This window comes from Phyllobates terribilis, unplaced genomic scaffold (assembly GCF_046119375.1).
Source record: "Phyllobates terribilis strain yellow unplaced genomic scaffold, ASM4611937v1 Scaffold_71__1_contigs__length_7168151, whole genome shotgun sequence".
NCBI classification, from domain to species: domain Eukaryota; kingdom Metazoa; phylum Chordata; class Amphibia; order Anura; family Dendrobatidae; genus Phyllobates; species Phyllobates terribilis.
In genome coordinates, this window is record NW_027362831.1 from 1,273,385 (window position 1) to 1,299,293 (window position 25,909).

Here is a 25,909-nt window from a genome sequence, read left to right on the forward strand (position 1 = left end):
ATTAATCCAATAAGATAGCAGAGTCCTAGGAAGCCAACAGCATCATTACCCTCCGCTTTCTCTAAGACGTCCAATAATATTTTTCTTCAAGTAATTTTCTACTTTTTTCTAACTTGTCAGCACATTCTACGTACGCTGTCATTTAGCTTTGTAATTTGTAATTTACAGATATGGGCAGGTAAGAGTCAGCAGGTAAGAGACTAATCCCAGGGGGTAGGTGGATCCTCCAGGTTTTAAAGGTCTCTAGAAAAGGGTTTTCAATGTCCAAATTCATTTGAACAGTTTTGGGTGGAGGAGAATGTTGTGGTCTAGAGGCAAAAGATTGTGATACAGCCGGACTACACTACCGAAAAAACAGCCACAGCCGGTGACAGAGAAAAATCTGTGACTTCTCTGTATTTAGTGGTTACTACTCACCTGGGTAGTCATATGTAGGAATCTCCTCTTTACACCGCTCATCACCCCTCACATATGTCTCTGTAGTATTAATATGGGTCAGATCTTCACCCTGAAACAAATATTGTGAAAGTCACAGACAGATGGAGAAGTCCCATCTATGATCAGCTCTAATCCTGCCATCTCCACCGTTCTCATTACACAAATAGAAAACATATAATACTGGTGGATAAAACAAGACTGAACACAAGACCTTCACAGCCGTCTACACATCATAGGGGAGATCTCATGACACCTTATCTCCATGTACCTGATGATCCTGAGGAACATTGGGATCTTCTTGTTTACAGTCCTGTGGAAGAAGAGGACGGGGACATCTCTCTGGTGTTGTCCTCTTACTGGATAGATCTGGAGGAAACACATACAGGGACTGAATTCATTCTTTACATACAGATAATTATAGGCCGTGTGTATTTAGTCCTGTCTATTACCTGGTGATGTGAGGGGCTGGGGAACCTCCATCATGACGTCCTTGTACAGATCTTTGTGTCCTTCTAAATACTCCCACTCCTCCATGGAGAAATAGACGGCGACATCCTGACACCTTATAGGAACCTAACACATACAATGATACCATCATCCCCCTGATCCCTTCATAGCGATACTGTTTAATGTCCCAGCATTCCCAGCAGTGTCACCTCTCCAGTCAGCAGCTCAATCATCTTGTAGGTGAGTTCTAGGATCTTCCAGTCATTGATGTCTTCATGCATCAGGGAAAGAGGTGGAGGCCCTGTGATTGGGCTCAGGGGTCTTCTCCATCCCTCAGACACAGGGTCCTGACAGCGCTCACTAGAGGTCTCCTTCACTACTATGTAATCCTGGTTATGGAGAGACATATTAATAAATCTCCCTCCAGACATTTCCAGAGTCCTCACCTCTCCAGTTCTGTCCATCTGTTATTCCCATAGATAAGAATGATGTAATGTGACGTCATCAGAATCTCTCACCTCTCCAGTAAGCCGGAAGAGGATCTCTAGGGTGAGGTGTAATATCCTCTCCGCCATCTTGTCTCTGTCCATATCCATCTTTGATGGATCAATAAGGAAAATTCTCTTGTATTGAAGATCTTCACTGAGAGAATATAATATTGTAGAGATCTGAATGAGAAGATGATGAGCCAATGTAACATAATAAAAATCCTGTGTAATAATACAATTACTGGAGATAATAAGGGAAAAAATATGAGATTTATTATTTTGCAGTGCTTAGTTTTATTCTTTACATCTAGTAATAAAATCTACATATTTTAGACCACAGACAACAAGTAGTTTCTTCCTCAGAGTCTGCAGCTGAATATGTTTTCTCATAGACTCATCTTTGGTGACGCTAATTCTTGTCTCATTTACCGACACTGGAATCGGCATTGGTAATACTGCACGAGATATTCATTACACGTGACATGAGAAATAACTACTTCATGAGGAGGACGACTTCTTCATCTTCTACTATGGCTCTAGAAACATATTTGGCCAGAGAGTGACTGACTACATCACCACCGGCCGTCTATATAAATGTTTCCCGTCTTCCCCGGACTGTAATCTTCTATCACGTTAGATCTCATGTCTGATTAAGACACAGATGTTTGAGGCTTTTATAAAAGCTTTTTTGTTTGCACAAACACCGCAGACAGTTCTTATTTGATACCAAGGTCTCCATGTGCAGTGTTTTATGGGGTTTATTTCTGGCATTAGGCTTTCCAATATTACAAGAAAAAAGCAGATATTAAAATGTTTCAAAAGAAAATTGGCACCAACAATTCTGGTAAAAAGAAGCCATACAAAAAGCGTAAGACACATTGCTATTTTTTAACACTTTAATTTGTTTAAAAAACAAACAAACAACTTTTAGGCACCAGAACATAGATGTTCACCGCAGAGATGGCACAGGTTCGGCTGCAACAAAATCCTGGCAGTTTAACCACTTGCTGCTGACAAAAGCAAATATGGCATCTAAGAAGGTGTGACAGAGTCCGGCTCTGTGCCCCTCCTCCCCCAAGTACTTGATATTATGTGGCTGCCTAGTTACTACGATACTTAAATGACTAATAATGGTGTCTGGGCCTGCAATGTATGAAAGTCTATTAGGCCGGAGTCAGCACCCAATAAGTTACATTTTAACGCCCACATACCCAGACTAAAGTTGCATGAAAGCACTGATTTCGGGGGGCTTGGTCGACTATATGAAGTATTTTGGGGCCGATCGACAGATGATGTCAGGGCAGAGAAGGATCTGGTATCCTGAATTTCAGAAACGAATCCTTTTGTTCTTCCTGTAGATAATCCTGTCGACTCGCTCATCCAGACCACAGGGAAGCTGGAATATTTGTGTGCATGGGGGAGTCGGGAGAGATAACCGTCTGCCAAATGACTGATCAGTCAACAATTATCTCATGTGTATGGGGCCGTTAGTATTATACTGACAGGCAGTGATGATGCACTGTTCTTCTGTACGGAGGTGTATCAACTGAGCAATCAGAGGCTTGTAAGTTGTATGATCGCACGAAGGAGAGTTGTTTAAAAAAAGATTTAAAGTGAAAAAATATCACAGATTTTGCAACAAGAAATATCTGTCACTATACGGAGACCAGACTCACTGCACAATGTTAGTTAAGTCACGTCCATAACAACTTTCTTATACTCAGTTATCCTATACACATCATATACACTGTGACGTAGATAGAAATCACAGATCCAACAGCAATAGCTGAAATTGAGCCCCTCGAAAAAATATACACTGCTCAAAAACATAAAGGGAACACTTAAACAACAGAATATAACTCCTAGTAAATCAGATTTCTGTGAAATCAAACTGTCCACTTAGGAAGCAACACTGATTGACAATCAATTTCACATGCTGTTGTGCAAATGGAATAGACAATAGATGGAAATTATTGGCAATTATAAGGACACCCTCAATAAAGGAGTGGTTCTGCAGGTGGGGACCACAGACCACATCTCAGTACCAATGCTTTCTGGCTGATGTTTTGGTCACTTTTGAATGTTGGTTGTGCTTTCACACTCGTGGTAGCATGAGACGGACTCTACAACCCACAGAAGTTGCTCAGGTAGTGCAGCTCATCCGGGATGGCACATCAATGCGAGGTGTGGCAAGAAGGTTTGCTGTGTCTGTCAGCGTAGTGTCCAAAGGCTGGAGGCGCTACCAGGAGACAGGCCAGTAAACCAGGAGACATGGAGGGGGCCGTAGGAGGGCAACAACCCAGCAGCAGGACCGCTACCTCTGCCTTTGTTCAAGGAGGAACAGGAGGAGCACTGCCAGAGCCCTGCAAAATGACCTCCAGCAGGCCACAAATGTGCATGTGTCCGCACAAACGGTTAGAAACCGACTCCATGAGGGTGGTATGAGGGCCCGACGTCCACAGATGGGGGTTGTGCTCACAGCCCAACACCATGCAAGACGCTTTGCATTTGCCACAGAACACCAGGATTGGCAAAGTCGCCACTCGCGCCCTGTGCTCTTCACAGATGAAAGCAGGTTCACTGAGCACATGTGACAGACGTGACAGAGTCTGGAGACGCCGTGGAGAGCGATCTGCTGCCTGCAACATCCTTCAGCATGACCCGTTTGGCAGTGGGTCAGTAACGGTGTGGGGTGGCATTTCTTTGGAGGGCCGCACAGCCCTCCATGTGCTCGCCAGAGGTAGCCCGACTGCCATTAGGTACCGAAATGAGATCCTCAGACCCCTTGTGAGACCTGATGCTGGTGCGGTTGGCCCTGGGTTCCTCCTAATGCAGGACAATGCCAGACCTCATGTGGCTGGAGTGTGTCAGCAGTTGCTGCAAGATGAAGGCATTGAAGCTATGGACTGGCCCGCCCGTTCCCCAGACCTGAATCCGATTGAGCACATCTGGTACATCATGTCTCGCTCCATCCACAAACGTCACGTTGCACCACAGACTGTCCAGGAGATGGCGGATGCTTTAGTCCAGGTCTGGGAGGTGATCCCACAGGAGACCATCCGCAACCTCATCAGGAACATGCCCAGGCATTGTAGGGAGGCCATACAGGCACGTGGAGGCCACACACAATACTGAGCCTCATTTTGACTTGTTTTAAGGACATTACATCAAAGTTGGATCAGCCTGTAGTGTGTTTTTTTAGTGAGTCACCCCCAAAATTAAAGTGGAAAAACACACTACAGGCTGATCAAACTTTGATGTAAAGTCCTTAAAACAAGTCAAAATGAGGATCAGCATTGTGTGTTGCCTCCCCGTGCCTGTATGAACTCCCTACAACGCCTGGGCATGCTCCTGATGAGGTTGCGGATGGTGTCCTGTGGGATATATATCAATCAATATATATATAATTTTCCTCCCCATCCACGATAGATAAGAGTCTCTCCACTGCTTAATGAGATTTACTGTGGAGTCAAGCAGAGGGGGAAAGTTCAATTTAAATAAATCTCCCTTCTGCCTATCTTCACCCCAAGGTATGTGATATGGGTCTTAGGCCAAGTGAATGGGTATAAGTTTTCCAGTTTTGCTAGGGAATGTGTGGGGACATGAAAGTCCAGAGCTTCCGATTTGGAGAGGTTTATTTTGAAATTAGAGAGACTGCCATATTGCTCCACCAGCGCCATCAAGGCAGGGAGACCCTTTAGAGGATTGGTTAAGAGGACCAGAAGGTCATCAGCAAAAGCTGCTGTTTTAAAATGTGAGTTGTGTATTCTGATGCCCTCTATCCCCTGATTTTCTTGTATTGAGATCAATAAAGGTTCCATTGCCAAGACAAACAACAGTGGAGACAACGGGCAGCCTTGTCTGGTCCCATTGCGTATGGTGAATGTGTTTGACAAGGAATCGTTGATTTTGATGCGTGCAGTCGGGTTATGATACATAGCCATAATGGCAGTAACCAGTGCAGGTGGTAAGCTGAAGCGTAGAAGTGTCTCCTCCAAGTAGATCCAGTTCATCGTGTGGAAGGCTTTCTCAGCATCTGTACCCAGTAGTACCAAAGGGATCTTGTGGGCTTTGGCATATTGAAGAAGGTGCAAAATTTTGTGAGTATTGTCCTTTCCCTCTCTCCTGTCCACAAATCCAGTTTGATTCAATGAATTAAGATTTGGCAAGAACTCGGCAATTCTACGTGCAAACATACTGGCCAGCAGTTTCAGGTCAACATTCAATAGGGATATAGGTCAGTAGCTGCCACATAGGGTCGGGTCCTTGCCATCTTTATGTATTAATGATATTTTGGCTTCGAGCATTTCTTGTGGAAAGGGTTGACCCTCTAATGTTTCATTAAAAATCTTCAGAAGATGGGGCAAGAGGAGAGGGGCGAAAGTTTTGTAGTATTGCGCAGAGAACCCATCTGGACCAGGGGCTTTGCCTTTCGGGCACCTCGACAGGGTGGACTGAAGTTCCTCTAGTGTGAAGGGTTTAGATAGTTTGTTTTGTTTAGATGTTGTTAATACAGGGAGATTCAGTGTTCGCAGAAAGTGAGCAGTATCTGACTTTCTCTGTATCTCATGAGCTTCTGTGTCATTTGGGCGAAGATTATATAGCTGTGAATAGTATTCCAGAAAGGCCGTCTCAATGTGAGTGGGGTTCTGTGCTGTAACACCGCTGGAGTTCACAATGGAGTGGATGTGGGTGCGGGCTTGTCTTTTGCGGAGCCGGGATAAAATAAATTTGGAGGCCTTATCTCCATGTACAAACGTCCTGTTTTTCCACAACGCATACATTTTCACCGAACTGACATTAAGAATATCTTTCAATTTTTGTCTCTTACTAGTGATGGTGGCCAAAGTTATATTGTCATTGGTTTTTTTGTGGTTCAGCTCCAGCTATGCTATATCGTCGTATAAGTTTTGGACTTCTTGATGTCTCCTTTTGTTATAATAAGATGCAATGGAGATAAGTTCGCCTCTTAGCACAGTTGTATGTGCTTCCCAAAGGGTCTGGGGGGAGGTCCCCTCTATTTCGTTTTGTTGGAAGTATTGGTGAAGTTTATTACTCAGTCGCGCCTGGATAGCAGGTAAGCCCAGTAGTGCTTCATTTATCTGCCAAGATCTGGGACCTGAGCGCATTCCGGCTGTAATTATTGAAAGTAATACAGTGGCGTGGTCTGAATAAACGTTCGGGGTTATATTTGAAGTAGAAAGTCTAGGCAGGAGCGATCTTGGTACAAAAATGTAATCTATACGGTGGTAGGATTTATGAGGATTGGAATAGAAAGTGTAATCTCGTACGGAGGGATTTAAGTATCTCCATGAGTCAATTAGCTGCATAGAATTAAGAGTGGTACGCAGTCTCACTAGATCTCTAGAAGAGATGGCGCTTTTTTGTTTGGAAGTGTCCAGCATAGGTTCCAGAGCAATGTTGAGGTCTCCTCCAATCAAGAGAACACCCTCTCTAAAGCTCTCTATCTTTTTTAGAATCGATATTAACCATTTAACCAATTTTTTGTTGGGTGTGTACAGGCTACATAGGGTTACCAATGACCCACTGAGTAACCCCTTAACACATATGTAGCGCCCTTGAGGATCTACGAGGGATTCTCTGAACTGGAATGGGACTCCCCGCAGCATAGCAATGGAGACTCCTCTCGAGCCAGATTGAGTTGATGTGGCATGGTACCATGTGTCATAGAGTGAACGCTCAAAGTTTGGCAATCTGTTGGGTTTAAAATGGGTCTCTTGGATGAATAGCACATCCGCGTTTTGTTTTTTAAGTCTATGCAGTGTTGGGTGTCTGGAGCTCGGCGAGTTTAGACCATGGGCGTTTAAGGATGCAAAAGTAATTACCTTATCGGCGTCTGTCATGGTGGTATAGGTCTTTCTCAGGTGGCACTTCCCGTGGAAAGAAGCTATTTGTGCCTATAGGGATTAGGAGATGGAAGGGAATAGGAAGAGGGGAAGGAGGGGAGGAAAGACTAGAGATCAAAGAGAAATGGAAAAAGGTAAGTATTAGTTTAGTTGATTGAAAACAATATATAACAATTCCAGATTCAAATTCAAACCACATATATAATGATTGGCATTAGTAGCCAGTTTAGGGGAGCATGCCCAACTTACAAATTTATATTCAACGAAAACATCCTTGTAGAGCATGGCATAACAAGAGTTACGTGGAGTAACAAATAGCGAGGCCAAGACCTGAAGGGGGGAATGGTATGATGAGTCAAACCACATACTTAGGAATTCAAAAAAGGGGAGAGGTCGAAGCCTGTTTCCGAATTCCTTGACCGAGACCAACAGAGTCCAGGAGAAAGAAACAAAACAGTTTACTCTTTCTCAATTGTCCCGAAAAGGACCGACGAAGAGATGGGACAGCAGCGAGTGTCAAAACCGCTCAGGTGATATCATCAGGCCTTTTAGGAGTCGGAGATTTAGCTGACTTTCTCCTCGCGCGTTGTGTTTTCGGGGTCGCTTGTTGCCAAGGGATTGGGCTCGGAAAGGGTTGAATCAGCGTCGCAGAATGAAATGTCTCCAGATCACGGTAGGATGCAAGAGTTATGTCAAGGGTTTTGCAGGCAGCTTTAACATCGGCAGATGATCTGGCGACGATCTTCATGTCTCTTGCTGTCACGTGGACTCCGAAGGGGAATAACCAACGGAAACGGTGACCCCTCTGCAGTATAGCATCCGTGAAAGGTTTCAACAACCTTCGTTTTTTCAAAGTGATAGCCGACAGATCTTGAAAGAGCTGGATCCGTGTGTCTTCATAGGAGATCTCCTGTTGTTCCCTTGCTCTGCGGAGGATCAGATCTTTAACTCGGTAATCCAAAAAGCGACATAATACATTTTGGGGTGCCTCTCCTTGGGGCGGTTTGGGTCGGAGGGCCCTATGGACCCGGATTAGTTCGATTTCTCGGGGGTCATCATCAGCAAGTATGCCCCTGAAGATCTCTACTGCAGCTTTGCCCAGAGCTTCAAATGCCACAGATTCGGGAAGGCCTTTAATTCTAATATTGCTGCGTCGCTCCTGATTCTCGTGATCTTCCAGGGTATTATGGATCAGATGTAGTTGTCGTTCATGAGCATTTAAGTTGTCAAGCAGCGCATTGGCTTGTTGTGAGAGTGCAGTTTGGGATTGTTCAAGCGTCTCCATCCTGTGGCCCTGTTGGGTAAGGTCATTTTTTATCTCTGCCAATTCTCGACTAATTGGTTCAAGGGTTTTAGCCAATATTCGCTTTATGAAAGAGCGAGTAACCGTGGAATCCTTATCTGAGCATTCTCCATCCGAGTCACTTTCCACCTCAGAGTCAGAATCGTCTATGTTTGTCATAACTAAGAACTTGGCGGTCTTTGTTGATTCTGTTGTAGTGCCCTGTTTCCTTAAGAATTGGTCAACATCAGCTTGGGTGACGGATTTCACAGCTTTAGATGCATTTTTAGGGGGCTTAACACTGGACTTCCCCATAGTGTTACTGGAAAGCTCTGTAGAGGAGAATATTGTCAAGTTATGGTGCGATGGCTCCACCTGCTGGTTTAGGGGTGTTTAATACGACATATCTTATCAGGCAGTGTTATATGGTCAGAATCCGAATATATTACTGGTAGATCCTACTGGTGGGAGTTGTAGTACACCAGAAATAGAGAATAAAAAGCTGTACAATCCACTAGGGTGAGAGATTATATTAGTGTGCAATAAAGCTCTATGCACAGCCTCTCTATTGCCTCTAAGATGCACAAGACATCAGTCCCAGGACATAGCTTGCAGGCTCAATTGGGGCTAGAACAGTGGGCTGGTGATAGAATATCAGTGGGTGTCCAGGTGACACTGGGGCCTGCTGTATTGTTTTATATATAAAAGTAGCAGCCTCAGCCTCTGTGTCCTTAATTATTCTTCAGCCCTGCTCAGATTTGGCCAGAGTCTGTAGTGCTAATTTTAATAGAAGAGCTGCAGCCTCAGTCGCAGGAGTCTCCACTTCTCCCCAGCACTGCTTAAGTCCCACGCCCCCAGTCTGGTTCCCTTTGCTCTGGCGACGGGGCTGAAGGGAATCTCAGGCCTCCGTGATCTCCGGAGCTCTCACCGCTCTTCAATGGCGTCGCCCCTCCCGTCTCTCCGTCACTCCCGCCGAGCGAGCCGCGCGATCAGCCGGTTGTTGGAGCCGGAGGCAGACGCGGATGTGTCGTCCAGGCCGCGCTCCTCTCAGGGAGCAAGTCTGCGTGCACGCCAGGTCAAGATGGCGAGGGGCGGTGGGGGGGGTCACAATGCAAACCCACCTGGGGCGAGCGGTAAGGCTTCTGCAGCTTTCTTTGTCGGGCTCCTCGGGTCCCAGAAGCTGTGGGCAGCAGGCAACAAAGGTCTAGGGGGTGGATGGCATCTTTGCGAGGCCAGATGTGGCCGCGGCTTGCCAATCGGTGGAAATTATTCGATCGGGTGAGTCACAGCCTGTGATCGTGGGGATTTTGTCATGTGACCCAGCCGTGTCATGTGATTGCGAGACTCCGCGCTGCAGGAAATTACATGTTTTGAAAGAGTGGGAATACATATAAGGTGGACAAAATGGAATGAGTCTGATGAGAGCACTATTATGGGATAATGTATTTGAAAAAGCAATGGGTTTTATATAGAAAAACCCTGGAATTATAGCAACCAAAATATAAAAGAGATATAAGCCCGCCCAGGAAGTGACATAGGACTCCCTGGAAAGGAGGGAAAGTAAACCTATTTACATACAGGAAGTGAGTGTGTGGGATTATCTCCCCATACATTTTTTGGAACAATAGTGGTGGCAGCACTCTGCACCACTGTAATGAACACTCACCATTGTGAGGCTCATTGAATTTTTTGTTTTACTCACTTTGACACTTTATTGGCACAGAATCACCTTCTCTCTTTGCATTATTTGTGCCTTCCCCAAAATTCTAAACATACTCCTCTGATGAACTCTCTGTAAGAAAAAAGAAATGTGTCGGGAGGGATTTTTGTGGGATATGTTAGAAGGTGCACTTGGGTACTGCCCTTGTTAGGGCGTGAGCTAACACCACGGGCACGACGGGGCAGCATCAGTCCTCAGAAAAAGATCAACTGAGACAGATAGAAAATCCCGGATGGAGTCTACATGCAAAATGGGTGAGATCCACACATTTTCTTTCTATATTGCACAATAGCACTTTAGATTATGATTAATGTTATTTAACAGTCAGGACTGGATATATTCATCAGGAGACTGTATCCTGTAAATATCTGTAACAAGTCTTTTTGTGTCCCGAGTTTAAAAGGGATTATGTTGAGTCAGTAATGACTATATAGGATATAAAGTTTTATAAGTAAAGGTTATGTTTTAAGAGAATCCTCTCTGCTGTGAGATGTCCTTTTGTTTAGGAATTGAAGGACAGGTCCCAATAAAATGTCCCTTTTTCCCACAAAAAAAAGAAGGTGGTCTCACCCATCTATCCCGAAGGCATCTATCAAGAAGTATGGCCAATGACATGGTAGCCTCCAAGGACTGAGGGGTTTCATATACTGCCAAGGCATCTTTCAATCTTTCAGTAAGACCTTCACAAAATTGGCTTCTAAGGGCTGAGTCATTCCATTTAGAATCCGTTGCCCATCTACGGAATTCAGAACTAAACATCTCCACTGACCGATTGCCCTGCTAAAGGCGACGTAGCCTAGACTCAGCAAAGGCGACTCAGTCAGGGTCATCACAGATGAGGGCCAGGGCCCCAAAAAAAACCTCCACAGACTGGAGACAAACCGAATCCTGCGGTAAAGAAAAAGCCCAGGATCGTGGACCTGCAACAGTGAGATCACAATTCCTACTCGTTGCTCCTCACTTCCGGAGGAGTAAGGACGAAGTATAAAATACAGTTTCCAGGCCTCCTTGAATACAAAAAAACTTGTCCCTACCTCTTGAAAACCTGTCCAAGAGGGCAACCTTGGGTTCAGGCTGGACAGGCCTACCTGAAGAGACCCCCACATTAGCGACCTGTAGCCGCTGATGCTGTTGCTGAACCTCACAACGGAGGTCATTCACCTCCAGAGACAGACCGTGCAGCCACTCTGTAAGCTCTGCAACAGAACCCATACTAAGGAGAAAGGAAAAAAACCCACACACGAAAAAAAACAACACACAATTAAACCCAAATGTCAGTTGTTATTTTTTGTCTCTAAATGTGCACAGCCAGTGATAATATCACGCAAGGTGAGGGAAAGACTAAATACAACACGAAGGGATTAGGGGAAGGGGGGAGTGGAGACCTCCTAGACTGATCTGACATCACCCTGTCTCCCCTACTGTCCCTATATTGGTTGTTCGCCAATCGCCGCACAGGAATCTACCCCTGTATTTACCTAGCGCTTGGCCCTGGCTAGGGAATGGGGGGGGGGTGAGCACTAGTCAGTCCCCACTAAACACTAAAGACAACAAGGTAGACAGATATGGGGGAAAATAACTTGGCTTGAGCCGACTTCAGAGAGATAACACACATGTCCTCTTTGCTCCAGAGAGGAAGTAAGCAGACTGCACCTGCTCCAAGCTTTCACAAGGAAACATGTGAATATCACCGGCGCCTCCCTATTGCAGACTGAAAGTATTTAAACACCCAGGCCAGGGTGTTAATTAGCAAGAGGGAGGTAGCCGCTGGGTCCTAGAGTGAGACAGATCTAAGAAGGTGTATGTAATGCTAAATTAATATATCTCCTGCAACCACCTGCAGGGTGACTGTCACATCTGACACACCCATGACACCATCCCAGCCTTGTGCAGGTCTACAATTTTGTCCCTGATGTCCTTACACAGCTCTTTGGACTTGGCCATGGTGGAGAGGTTGGAGTGTGATTGATTGAGTGTGTGGACAGATGTCTTCTATACATGTAACAAGATGCAATTAATACAGACAATGAGTGCAGAGTAGGAGGGCTTCCTAAAGAAAAACTAACAGGTCTGTGAGAGGCAGAATTCTTGCGGGTTGGTAGGTGATCAATTACTTATTTCATGCAATAAAATGTCATTTAATTGACGCTGAGAAGGTGTTTGACCAATTCAATTGGTCGTTTGTCTTCTCGATGTTAAATAGGTTTGGGTTTCTGGGTCCAATTATTCACTTCATTAGAGCCCTTTATACAATACCCTCAGCCAAGGTGTCTGTTAATGGAACCATGTCTGATGAATTGTCTGTTTGTTAGGAAATCCCTGCATGTGTCACAGCTGTCTAACAACCCTGACACATGCAGCCTCAGCGGCACTAACATAGATGCCGAGCACCCGAGCGTGCTCACCGAAGGGTTAACAATACACGCTCGCTCATCACTAATGAGAACAATACGTAATGGGGAATCTCCACATACCTCCACCTGCAGAGCCGCCACCACATATATGGCTGCTCTGTGCGCACAGGACCTGTGATGAGGTCACAGGAGGGGAGGAGTCAGGGGTCACATGATCAGGGGCCTCAGTGGATGCAGGACTCTGCTGTGCTGGTTGTCATGGTGCTGGATGAGCTGAAGTTTATGTGTGGGGTCAGGAGGGGTTTACAGTGTGGATGTAGCAGAGCTGTGTGTGTATGAGGTGTACGGAGCGGAGCCGTGTGTGTACGAGGCGTACGGAGCAGAGCCGCGTGTGTACGAGGTGCACGGAGCGGAGCCGCGTGTGTACGAGGTGTACGGAGCGGAGCCGTGTGTGTACGAGGTGTACGGAGCGGAGCCGTGTGTGTACGAGGTGTACGGAGCGGAGCCGCGCGTGTACGAGGTGTACGGAGCGGAGCCGCGCGTGTACGAGGTGTACGGAGCGGAGCCGCGCGTGTACGAGGTGTACGGAGCGGAGCCGCGCGTGTACGAGGTGTACGGAGCGGAGCCGTGTGTGTACGAGGTGTACGGAGCGGAGCCGTGTGTGTACGAGGTGTACGGAGCGGAGCCGCGCGTGTACGAGGTGTACGGAGCGGAACCGCGCGTGTACGAGGTGTACGGAGCGGAGCCGCGTGTGTACGAGGTGTACGGAGCAGAGCCGCGTGTGTACGAGGTGTACGGAGCAGAGCCGCGTGTGTACGAGGTGTACGGAGCAGAGCCGCGTGTGTACGAGGTGTACGGAGCAGAGCCGCGTGTGTACGAGGTGTACGGAGCAGAGCCGCGTGTGTGCGAGGTGTACGGAGCAGAGCCGCGTGTGTACGAGGTGTACGGAGCAGAGCCGCGTGTGTACGAGGTGTACGGAGCAGAGCCGCGTGTGTACGAGGCGTACGGAGCGGAGCCGAGCGTGTAGGAGGCGTACGGAGCGGAGCCGCGTGTGTACGAGGTGTATGGAGCGGAGCCGCGTGTGTACGAGGTGTACGGAGCCGAGCCGCGTGTGTACGAGGTGTACGGAGCCGAGCCGCGTGTGTACGAGGTGTACGGAGCCGAGCCGCGTGTGTACGAGGTGTACGGAGCGGAGCCGCGTGTGTACGAGGTGTACGGGGCAGAGCCGCGTGTGTACGAGGTGTACGGAGCGGAGCCGCGTGTGTACGAGGTGTACGGAGCAGAGCCGCGTGTGTATGAGGCGTACGGAGCGGAGCCGTGCGTGTACAGAGCGGAGCCGCGCGTGTACGAGGTGTACAGAGCGGAGCCACGTGTACGAGGTGTACGGAGCGGAGCCGTGTGTGTACGAGGTGTACGGAGCGGAGCCGCGTGTACGAGGTGTACGGAGCGGAGCCGTGTGTGTACGAGGTGTATGGAGCGGAGCCGCGTGTGTACGAGGTGTACGGAGCGGAGCCGCGTATGTACGAGGTGTACGGAGCGGAGCCGCGTGTGTACGAGGCGTACGGAGCGGAGCCGCGTGTGTACGAGGCGTACGGAGCGGAGCCGCGTGTGTACGAGGCGTACGGAGCGGAGCCGCGTGTGTACGAGGCGTACGGAGCGGAGCCGCGTGTGTACGAGGCGTACGGAGCAGAGCCGCGTGTGTACGAGGTGTACGAAGCAGAGCCGGGTGTGTGCGAGGTGTACAGAGCAGAGCCGTGTGTGTACGGAGCGGAGCCGCACGTGTACGAGGTGTACAGAGCGGAGCCGCGTGTGTATGAAGCGGAGCCGTGTGTGTACGAGCTGTAGGGAGCAAAGCCGTGTGTGTCTGAGGCGTACGGAGCAGAGCCGTGTGTGTACGAGGTGTACGCAGCGGAGCCGTGTGTGTACGAGGTGTACGGAGCAGAGCCGCGCATGTACGAGGTGTACGGAGCAGAGCAGCGCGTGTACGAGGTGTACGGAGCAGAGCCGCGCGTGTACGAGGTGTACGGAGCAGAGCCGGGTGTGTACGAGGTGTACGGAGCGGAGCCGTGCGTGTATGGAGCGAAGCCGTGTGTGTACGAGGTGTACGGAGCGGAGCCATGTGTGTACGAGGTGTACGGAGCAGAATGCCTTCAAGTGGTGTTATAAGTGAAGTTAAATGGGAAAGGTTTATAGAGAATAATAGTGGTTGGTTGAAAGATCACGGTTTGGAGGGCACCGCCAAGAATTAGTTGATAGTTTCAAAGGATGTGCTGATTGGTGGTTGCAAAGAAGTTAAGACAGGCAATAAGTATTGTTATCATGTGTATGACCCCCAAACAATTCAGCCGACTACCACTCTGAGTAGTCTTGTTGCCAGAGCTACTCCTCAGGTGCCTCCTTCGTTCAATGGACCTGTAGGATGGACATGTTGGAACTGTGGACAACAGAAACCAGACTGTAGAGACACTTGCTGTGCCTGTGGTGCTCCTCGACATAAGACAGCAAAAGGTGAATACCCGACAAATATTGGACGTACTGTCCACATGTACCCACTGTACACCCAGACCCGTGTCATAAAAACAGATTCCCCACAGCGTGGACTAGACGCTTCCTCCACCACTGCTGCAAAAATTACTACCCTGGATCAGACAGGACATACAGGAGACGATGTAGGGCGAGACCTCGACATCTTTTGAGACACTGAAACTGGTGTGGGATAGGGGTGACACAAGGGAGGTTAGGGTGACTGAATACCGTACATGGAGCCCAGGGGTCCAGCTTTCCATGCTAAAACAGCTCACAAACCCTGAAAAGAGTCTGGCAGCATTTGTCAGATCCCTACAGGAGATACGAGTGACCTATAACTGTACCTGGAGAGATTTAGAAGCTTTGACTAAAGCAAAGGCTGGAGATGTGAGAGGGACACATCATGTAAAGTAACAGTATGTGACTGCCAACACCCGAACACTATGCTACATCGAGCATGATCTGACCAGAGAAAGTGGGGAAGACTTTTGAGAACGAATGAAGAAGGGGGCGGATTTAAAGGTTTTGCCACCGGATGCTATTGGGGCTTTTGAAAAATTGAAAGAGTGTTTTATGTCTGCTCCTGTTCTAATCCAACCCCATCTCCAAGAACCATTCATTCTGGAGGTGGATGATTCGGAGGTCAGGGCTGTTTTATCTCAGGTGTTGCCAAACTCTGACTAATTTGCGGCCATGTGCTTTTTTCTCGAGAACATTTTCGTATGCTGTTGGGAATTGTGAGTTACTCTCTGTTAAATTAGCCTTTAAGGAATGGAGACATTTTCTCGAGGGGGCAGTTCATAAAGTCACTGTGGTCACTGACCAGAAGAATTTAACATTTATTGATCGTATATTCAGCTAAACAGCTAACTCCTAGACAGGCCAGAGGGTCCTTATTTTTCACTAGATTCAACTTCTCTATCACTTTTAGGCCAGGATCTAAGAATGTGAAGGCTGACATACTATATCGCAGTTTTAGTTCAGTTTCTCTTTCATCCTCCATTATTCCTAAGGATATTGTGGTTTCTGCTGTATCCTCGGATTTGGAAGCTGAGATCCTTAAAGTCCAATCGTTGGCTCCTTCCACCACTTCTGGGTCCAAATTATTTGTAGCTGTGTACCTAATATTGGATCTGTTTCAGGAGTTGCATTATTGCATCTTGAGTGGTCATCCTGAGGTCACAGCTATGTGGAATGCTATTACTAGGTTTTTTGGTGGCCATTTATGAATAATGATCTTGAAGATTTTGTATCCGCCTGTGAAGTTTGTGCACACGCTAAAGTCTATCATAATCGGCCGGCCGGGAAATTGGCTCCATTGCCAATTCCAGAAAGACAGTGGACTCATCTGTCCTTGAATTTCATCACGGATTTGCCTCTTTCTGGTGGGAACATGGTTATTTGGATGGTGGTTGGCTGATTCAGTAAACAGGCTCATTTTGTTCCCTTGTCAGGGTTACCTAATGCCGAGACACTCAGGTTGTTTGGCATGTTGTGAGATTGCATGGAATTGCTCCTAACATATTGTCTGATAGTAGAGTGCAATTTGTTTCCAAATTCTGGAGAGCTTTTTGTAAAAAACTGGAGATTGACTTGTCATTTTCCTGTGCCTACCACCCTGAAACCGGTCAGACAGAAAGGACAAGTCAATCTTTGGAACAAACTTTAAGGTGTTTTGTTGCGGCTCAGCAGGAGGACTGGTCTTCATTCTTACTTCTTACTGAGTTCGCCTCTAAGGCCACGTGCACATGTTGAGTACTTGGTGAGTTTTTTACCTCGGTATTTGTAAGCCAAGCCAAGGAGTGGAACAGTCAGAAGAAAAGTATAATAGAAACACGTGCACTACTTCAGAATTTTTCACCCACTCCTGACTTTCTTATGGGGCTTTCTTTTATCCAGAAAAAAATTATTTTACTTTCCTAGAAAAAACATATAATCAGATTCATGGTACAGTGATGGGCTCGTAAGTAGCACCAACTTAAGCTAATTTATTTATGGGGATTTTTGAGAATATTTTTAATTATACTAATTTTAATAATAATATTTTCTATAAACGCTATATCAATGACCTGTTCATCATCTGGGATAACTCTAGTACTGATGTACATAACTTTATTACCTGGATCAATTCCAGCAGTTTGGGTCTAAAATGGCAAATGGTTCCTAGAGGCGCTCCCGTTGGAGGGCGAGTTCCCAAATCATTGGTAAAAGTTCAGATGTTTCGTGCGATCAGGGGTTGAGTGAAACACAATAGGTTAAAACTTGTGGATTTATTTGGAGTAAATCATAAAAATCACTCATGTATGATTTCTCACGCTAGTGATCTCTGATGACCGGGGGAATTATTTTTCCCACCATAGCCTCCATTATATCTCACCTCCTCTACACGAGCATCTCTCTGCTGTTAATCATCCTCTAGTAGCCGGGGTTCCTGTACTCCACTGACTTGTGCGTCCCATCAATTGTCATTTTACAAATATACACTGCTCAAAAACATAAAGGGAACACTTAAACAACAGAATATAACTCACAGCCCAACACCGTGCAGGACGCTTGGCATTTGCCACAGAACACCAGAATTGGCAAAGTCGCCACTGGCGCCCTGTGCTCGTCACAGATGAAAGCAGGTTCACACTGAGCACATGTGACAGACGTGACAGAGTCTGGAGACGCCGTGGAGAGCGATATGCTGCCTGCAACATCCTTCAGCATGACCGGTTTGGCAGTTGGTCAGTAATGGTGTGGGGTGGCTTTTCTTTGAAGGGCCGCACAGCCCTCCATGTAGTTCCTGCAAGATGGAGGCATTGAAGCTATGGACTGGCCCGCCAGTTCACCAAACCTGAATCCGATTGAGCACATCTGGGACATCATGTCTCACTCCATCCACCAACGTCACGTTGCACCACAGACTGTCCAGGAGTTGGCGGATGCTTTAGTCCAGGTCTGGGAGGAGATCCCACAGGAGACCATCCGCAATCTCATCAGTAGTATGCTCAGGCGTTGTAGGGAGGTCATACAGGCACGTGGAGGCCACACACAATACTCAGCCTCATTTTGACTTGTTTTAAGGACATTACATCAAAGTTGGATCAGCCTGTAGTGTGTTTTTCCACTTTAATTTTGGGGGTGACTCCAAATCCAGGCCTCCATTGGTTAATAAATTTGATTTCCATTGATGATTTTTGTGTGATTTTGTTGTCAGCACATTCAACTTTGTACAGAACAAAGTATTCAATGAGAATATTTCATTCATTCAGATCTAGGATGTGCTATTTGAGTGTCCCCTTTATTTTTTTGAGCAGTGTATTTATACTGAACTAATGGTACAGAACATACAGCTAGGAGTGTTACCACATGCTTTTGTGTGTGAATATCCTAGTTCTTCGCTTCTCCATCGACTATATTTATTTATACTATGATTATAGGCGCGTTCTCTCCAGTTTTTCATGTATATTCATATATACCTAATTTATAACTATAATTATCATGCTCATTATATAAATACATTTCTATATGTTCTTTTATTGTTTTTTGTACGAATAGAAATTCCAAACACTTGCGTGGCTTCACATGACCATTCATATATCTCCTCATTGTCAAAGAAAGCTCCAAGACAAGTTCAATTCCATTTATTTTATTTTTATTATATATTTCTTTCTTCACTTCATTAGTTGTTTGTCTCATATTTACTACCATCTGTAACACTGTGTTTTGTCATCATTTTTACAATATTATATAAACATGTAAATGGCAACTCTTGACCTGCAGGATAAATGTGACGTCGTGTTCATATGATCTTGTTGACCCCATTTTTAGCGCCTTTATTTAACGCCTTGTCTATATATTCCTGCTTCTGCTGATTGTGACTATATCGTGGTTTGTCCTGATGAAGAAGTTGTAAAACGTTGAAACGCGTTGACGAATAAACCGCTCACATTGGATTCTACATCTCTTCACTTTTCTTCAACGGCAGAGCAGATTAACCCCTTTGTTTCCAGTTTTTATCTTCTGAATCTCATGGGTCTGCAGCAGCCTTCAGCTCTATCAGTGGTTGTGTGCACACAACAAACCAGGTGAGCTCCGCTGCGCATGTTCTCTCTACAATTTTAACCAGATAAGACCCTATTTGCGATTTTTATCCTTTCCAGTTTTCTTCACTTCACTATATTGATCCCATATTTAAATCTATTTATCTCAGACGTTTTACTAATTACTGTCACAAGAGGTTCAATTACTATTACAAACAATAAGGGAGACAGGGGGCCCCTTGTCTTGTACCTCTGTGAAATAAAAATTGATTAGACAGCCATTCGCTCTTATTTTGGCCTTTGGCATCGAATAAAGCAATTGCAACCATTTTATAAATTTGTCACCAAAGCCCATCTGCTGTAACATAGACCACAAATATTGTCATTCTACACTGTCAAAGGCCTTAGCGGCGTCCAAAGACAGGATCACTCAATGACCAATATTATCAGCCCTAGCTTGCATATTAAATAAAGCTTTCGGAGTGGTGGACTTAATGGACATAAACCCAGACTAATCTGGGTGTATTATTGAGATCACTTTTGAAAGTCTGTTAGCAAGAAGTTTGACGTCTACTGTTAAAAGTGAGATGGGTCTATAGGATGCCAGCAAGCTGGCGTCTTTGCCTTGTTTAGGCAACACAATAATTATGGCTTTCCTGCATGGACGTGGGCAATGATCCTCCTCCAAAACAGGAATTGTATACCTCCAATAACACTGGTAGTAATTCTTCCTTATATCTTTCATATACTTCCACTGGAAGACCGTCCATTCCCGGTGCTTTATCGTTGGCTATTGATCTCAGTGCCCATTCTAGTTCTTGTACATCAAGCAGTTCATCTAATAAATTCCGAGAGTTTAAGGAAAGGACCGGGAGCTCAGTTTTATCTAGGAAGGTCTGGGTCTGTTCTTCTGAGGGTTGAACCTGAGAAGTATACAGCTTTGCATAGTATTCCTCCAACACTTTCAGTATGTCCACTGTGGACTGTACCACATTATCCTCCTAGTCTGCAGACTGTATATAAAGGCGGAGTCCCTCTGGGCAGCAGCTATCACAGATAAGTGACCTGTTTTATCCCCCTCTTCACAATATTGCATCTTGGGAAACATCTTCTTCCTTCCTGCAGCTGCAATGTTCCCTGATTCAGCAGGTCCTGAGCTGCTTTCAGCCTGTTTTGCGCAGCCGGCGTTGGATCTGTAATCATCGTACTCTCTGCATCTCCCAATTCCTGAAACACCAATGGATCCTGCTGCTTAGTCCGGGATTTAGCTGCTGAAATTTATTTAATAAAAATACCTCTAAGGTTCACCTTCATGGCTTCCCATACATATAAAGATAGAAGTTGTATTTTTATTAATCACAAGATACTCCTTTAGTTTTCCATCAATTTTCTCAAGGTCTATAACTTGCAACCAAAAGGGGTTTAATTTCCCTGTGGGTCTGTACTGCATTGGGAGATTAAGCTTAGGGACACACAGAGGAGAATGATGGGAGAGTGGGAGAGCGCTCTGGGCAGGAGCTGATGTCAGATATAAGACCCTGCATCAGTTCATTTCCAAGAGACAAATCCATTCTCCACAAAGAGGAGAACGTGGATGAGAAGCAGGAGTATTGGTATACATTAGGAGGACGGTCTCTCCAAAGAGCAATTATAACTGTCTCCTTAAGTAAGTGACCAAAAGGGGTACAATTGCTTTCTACCCTCTTAGCTTCATGCCTCCCTCTATCCCATTGAGAGTCCAGTATATTATTAAAGTCCCCTATTATAATATAGGGGGGTTTGCGAGAAGCCGGAAATAATAGTGAGAATTTTATGTATGACTATCCTGGAATATAGTGGTGGTATGTAGATAGAGATTAGTAATAGAGATTTAGTAAGTAACTTACAGAACAAACATATCTAGTGACATATCTAGTAGAGTGCGTTGAGTGATAGTCGGCTGTAACCACTTCTTGTTTAGCAGATGAAGTTTCTCAGAGGTAAGATGTGTTTTTTGCAGACAAATCAGAGCAGGTTTTGCTGTTTAAAGATACTGAAAGATTGCCGTTTTTAACACTAGAAGAAAGACCCCTCACATTCCAACTAATTCATTTCACCAACCCCGCCATATTTAATGTAGTACATATGTTGTTTCCAATATCCTATTAGCAGAGCATTTACGTTTTACATAGCTAGTGTCAACAATATAAAGCATACCCAAAAAAAAAAAAAAAGAGACCCCCACCCCCATAAAACCCCAACCCCAAAAGGCAGATATAAAACACCTTTTTTCCAGGTGAGAGACTGGGCAAAGTATTTCCATAGCGGTCTCTTTTAAAGTAGAAAAAATGGTGGCTCGGTCACTTTTGAACGTATGGGAGAATCCCGCCTAGAATGTAAGGCTCCTCGGGGATAATTCAACCCCAATTAGGCATAAAAACTGCGATATAATCATAATAGAACCTGAGGAAAAAAACATTTGTAAAGAACTGTCCAACAAGCAGCAACACACTTCTTCCCATATACTCACGAATCATCGCGTTTTTAAAGAATTAGGGTTTGTACCAAAGGATCTTCAACTTGTAGTATCCCAAATTTGATCCCGGTGTATTTGCCTCTCATTCAAATCCAGCTAGCGAAGGACTTCTTTTGAATCTTGAAAAAAAGTGTGCAGTACCTCCGGCTACCACCCTTAACTTGGCAGGGTATATCATTGAATATAGAACGTGCAGATCTCTCAGATGTTTTTGATATCAAGGAATCTGGCTCTTTGTTTCGGCCCTTCTATAGAATAATCTGGAAAGATCTAGATTTTGGATCTATTAATCGTTAGAGCTGGGTGATCCCTTGCCTGCCGCAGGATAATATATTTGTCCCGGTAGTGTACAATTTTAGCCAGCACAAGTCTTGGTGGAAGCCCAGGAGGAAGAGGACGGGTCGGTATGACTCGCCCCCTGGGCCGTGGGGTACCCGGAACCGGGCCTTCTGGTGTACGGTGCTGATGGGGGTAGTAGTGGCAACCCGATCCCGTGGCTCAGGGTGGTCAGACCAAATTGTGGCAATCTATTTATCAGTGTTTTGAATGTCCGACTACGCCACCCGTGGATTGCAGTCAGAGATAACCGCCGCTGCAATGCAGACCGCTGAGGCTGGTGTTGGTGTGCAGCACAGGGGTGCTTCCCCACGGGAAGAGTGTAGCCTCAGGGCAGTATAGGTGGATGCTGGGGGTGATGGTGCAGGCGCAGCAAAGATCACACTAAGTCCAATGGAGCAGTCCAGGGTTTTTACTCACAGTTGTTATCCATGTCACTTCTGTCAGCAATGACTGCCCAAGCCGTGCTGCGTCCACCAGGTGAGGAGCTGGGTCAACCCCCAGGCAATTCAGGAGTATGGCACAGGACCCCCTTCTGTCCTTTCTCTGGCCTCTCGTGCCCCACCAGTGACCAAACTTCTGTCCAACTACCGTGGACCGTGTCGGGTAAGCGTTAGCCTCCGCTTCCCGCTATCCTATATGGTGCCTTTCTAGCAGGTTTGGCGGGGGGTCGCACCAATAAATGATCACGATCTCCGGTTCTTGGCTGAGGGATGATTTACCTCCACCAACTTGGGAATCCGGTACCCTTCCACAGCCTGACCCTTCACCCGATATAACGCGGGTTTGCAACGGTTGCTGTCCGTTCTGCTCTCTTAGGGTCCCTTCTGCCTTCTTGTTTCTGGAGCCTTTCTACTCCTCTGTCTCTTCCCCTCTCTGGCCCCGGCCTTCTCTCTAGGCCTGCTTCGTGGAGCTGAGCTCAGGCTGAGCAGACTCGACTTCTTATTTCCTGACTAAGATGGCTCCCACCTTTTATCTGCTTCTCTGTGTCTGAGCTCAGGTGACCTGCACCCAATGAGCTCCTTACTATGCTCCAGAAACCTTCCCCTTCTGCTCCTACATCACTGGGTTCTCTCCCCCCTCCTCACTCCAGCCAGGGACATGGTCAGTTGTGCCTGCATAAATGGGAGCACCGTCGAGCTGTCCCCCGGAAATGGGGTGAGTGTGTGTATGCAGCTAACTGAGCCCTGGTCCACACTCCATCCTTACCTGGGAGTGGAATATCACACCTCTGGTTGAGGGGCAATACCCCTGTAGAAACTGAACCCTCGGGGCGCTACAGGTACACTATGAACTCATTCTACAGCCTATAGGGGTGGGTTAAGGTTTCAAGCCCTATTATTAATTTCAGCAAGTTGTCAAAGAATTCAGTAGGAGAAGAGCCTTCTAGTTTTTTAGGCACACCAATAAGTGGTATATTACTGAGCCTGGATCTATTTCAAGGTCATCTGTTTTCGCCAGAAGTGCTGATATTTGCTGTGCTGCAAAGCTGCTCTCATTGCTTCTATAGGCAATCTGATCTTCAATGGCGCTGACGCTCCCCCTGCTCTATTTTCTGCAGTTTGTGTTGTATACCTGCTATCTCATCTTTAAAGCGCACTTGTCAGCAGGATTGTGCTTAGTAAACCACATACACTATCAGGTGGGTGCCGTTATACTGAGTACAGTTGATGAAATCCGTCCAGCGGTTCTTTTATAATCTTTACTTTCATTTCTGACATAATGATATGCATGTGCTCTCATTACCTATTAATGTATGCCTATCTCTGCCTTGTGACAGGTCACTGTACTTTCAGTGATCTGCCTACTATTTTACGTACTGACTGTGCAAATTGTCTCTTCAGAGAGGAAGAGGACCAGAACTCGAGTGCCACCTGCAGGAAGTAGCAATTCTAAAAGTCAATAGTGACCCTTTAACGAGCCTTATCACATAACTTAGGATATAAGCCAGAACCAAAAACTCAATTTGCAGACAGTACCCGAAAACATTTTGCTAGAGGAAAAATAAATTTTCCTGCAGCAATATGGCCCCCGCTCGGTTGCCGAGAGATGCTACTGCGCATGTGCGGTGCCATATTGCTGCACCCAAATTATTTTTCCAAAAGCAATGTGGCATGCACAGTAGCATTTCTTGGCAAACAAGAGATGCTACTGCGCATGCGCTGGCCGCCGTGGCCATTTTGGGGAATGTAAATTTCACTTTGTGACACAAATTACACAGTCAGTATGTAAAATAGTAGGCAGGTCACTGAAAGCACAGTGACCTGTCACAAGGCAGAGATAGGCATACATGAATACATAATGAGAGCACATGCATATCATTATGTCATAAATGAAAGTAAAGATTATAAAAAAAAATGCTGGATGGATTTCATTAACAAAGGTATCATTTTACTCACTATAACAGCGCCCACCTTACAGTGTATGTGGTTTACTAAGCACAATCCTGTTGACAGGTGCGCTTTAAGACCACCAAAATGTACATTCAAAGCAGATTGTAAATCCTCTCCATGTACCTCTGCCATGAAAACATCTTTTAAAGTAGGTTCCTCAGGTACCTGTATGTCCCAATGGCACAAATTAGACCGTGGGGCAGCGAGTACTCTGTCACATGCAGTTTTCGACCCTCCATCAATCTGGATCCCTCTCCCATCTCCCCCTCATCCAACTTCTCTGCTCTGGAGGCCATGCACAGGTGCGGGGTAGCTGCTATAAGGTCACTGTCATCTGCTGAGACCTGTATTTGTGTGCGGGCAAATTGCTCCAGCCTGGCCACCACTTCCCTCCTCCATCTGTCTCCAGCATGTCAAGCGTGGTGTCATTTTGGAGCTGAAAGCCTGCTTCTCTCGCTGTCTTTCTGTGGCTTTTCCTGGTTATTTTGTTTTTCCCTGGAGCAAAGTTATCCGGTAGATAGATAGATAGCTATTTTCAGGATGATCGTTGGGTCCTATATTTGATAAATAGCTAGATGCTCGACAGGAGCTTCTCCATCTGCTTGTTCTCACATGCCGTTAAGGTGGTTGCCCACCTACTTAGTCTTCATGGCAGATATACAAAAGTATTGCTGCTTTCTGTGTAAGTGGGATAGTCGCGCAAAAAATATCACTACAATAAAAGAGACCGGCCTCTCTGACATTCACTTCAGCAAGGGAGTAAAACTGTCCTGCATCCAGAAGTTGTTGATCCACCTAGGTAATGGTGGTAACAAAATCTTATCAAGTTGGGCCTGTTGAAGCACTTTCTAAAGGCAATGGATAAAAATGTAAAAGCATTCATGCATCTCATCAATAAATTTCCAATTTTAAGTGAAGCAAAGATAAAAGGAGTCGTCTTTATTGGACCTCAGATTCGTAAGCTTCTTCAAGATGAGGAGTTTCTTCATTTGTTGTAGGAGAAGGAGGAGAAGTGAACGACGAGCACAGTGAGAGATTTAACCAAGATATTGTGGCTATGGAGAAAAGATATCAAGGAAAAATGAATGCATCAATCCTTGCAGATTACTGCTGCACAATTGTAAGAGATGATCCGATGCAGGAGTACAAGAAACAAGCAAAAAAGAGCTGTCATTGAATGAGGACTAATTTTTGTAGAGCAATTTCTGCAACTGTTTATAATTCGCAATAGTGTTTAGACATGTTTTAGTTATCCAAATTGTTGCTAAGTTTCCTCTAAATAAATATCAGAAAACTGTCATAAAATATTCAGCATCTGTATATTTACAAAAAATAATATTTCAAAGTACTGATACTTTTATGCATTAATAATATATAACGCATAAAAGTAAAAATAAATAAGCAGCAACAAAAGGAAAACTCTTTGATATAGAAACAAGAGACAACTAAAATTTTTTATCATGCAATTTGAATTCAGGAAGTGAAAATCATTAAGAAAGGGCTCATTTCATAACT

General features: G+C 45.6%; 1 protein-coding gene across 1 annotated transcript in view; it reads right to left on the reverse strand.

Annotated features, from left to right (window-relative positions):
* Positions 1-25,909, reverse strand: part of LOC141194451 (uncharacterized) — a 66,847-nt gene that overhangs the window by 26,048 nt on the left and 14,890 nt on the right. The window contains exons 4-8 of the mRNA XM_073662373.1: positions 1,404-1,553; positions 1,095-1,274; positions 888-1,011; positions 707-804; positions 418-508 (exon numbers count right to left, since the gene is read on the reverse strand). Of these exons, the coding sequence (XP_073518474.1) occupies positions 418-508; positions 707-804; positions 888-1,011; positions 1,095-1,274; positions 1,404-1,553 (643 nt within the window). The remainder of the gene's footprint in view (positions 1-417; positions 509-706; positions 805-887; positions 1,012-1,094; positions 1,275-1,403; positions 1,554-25,909) is intronic.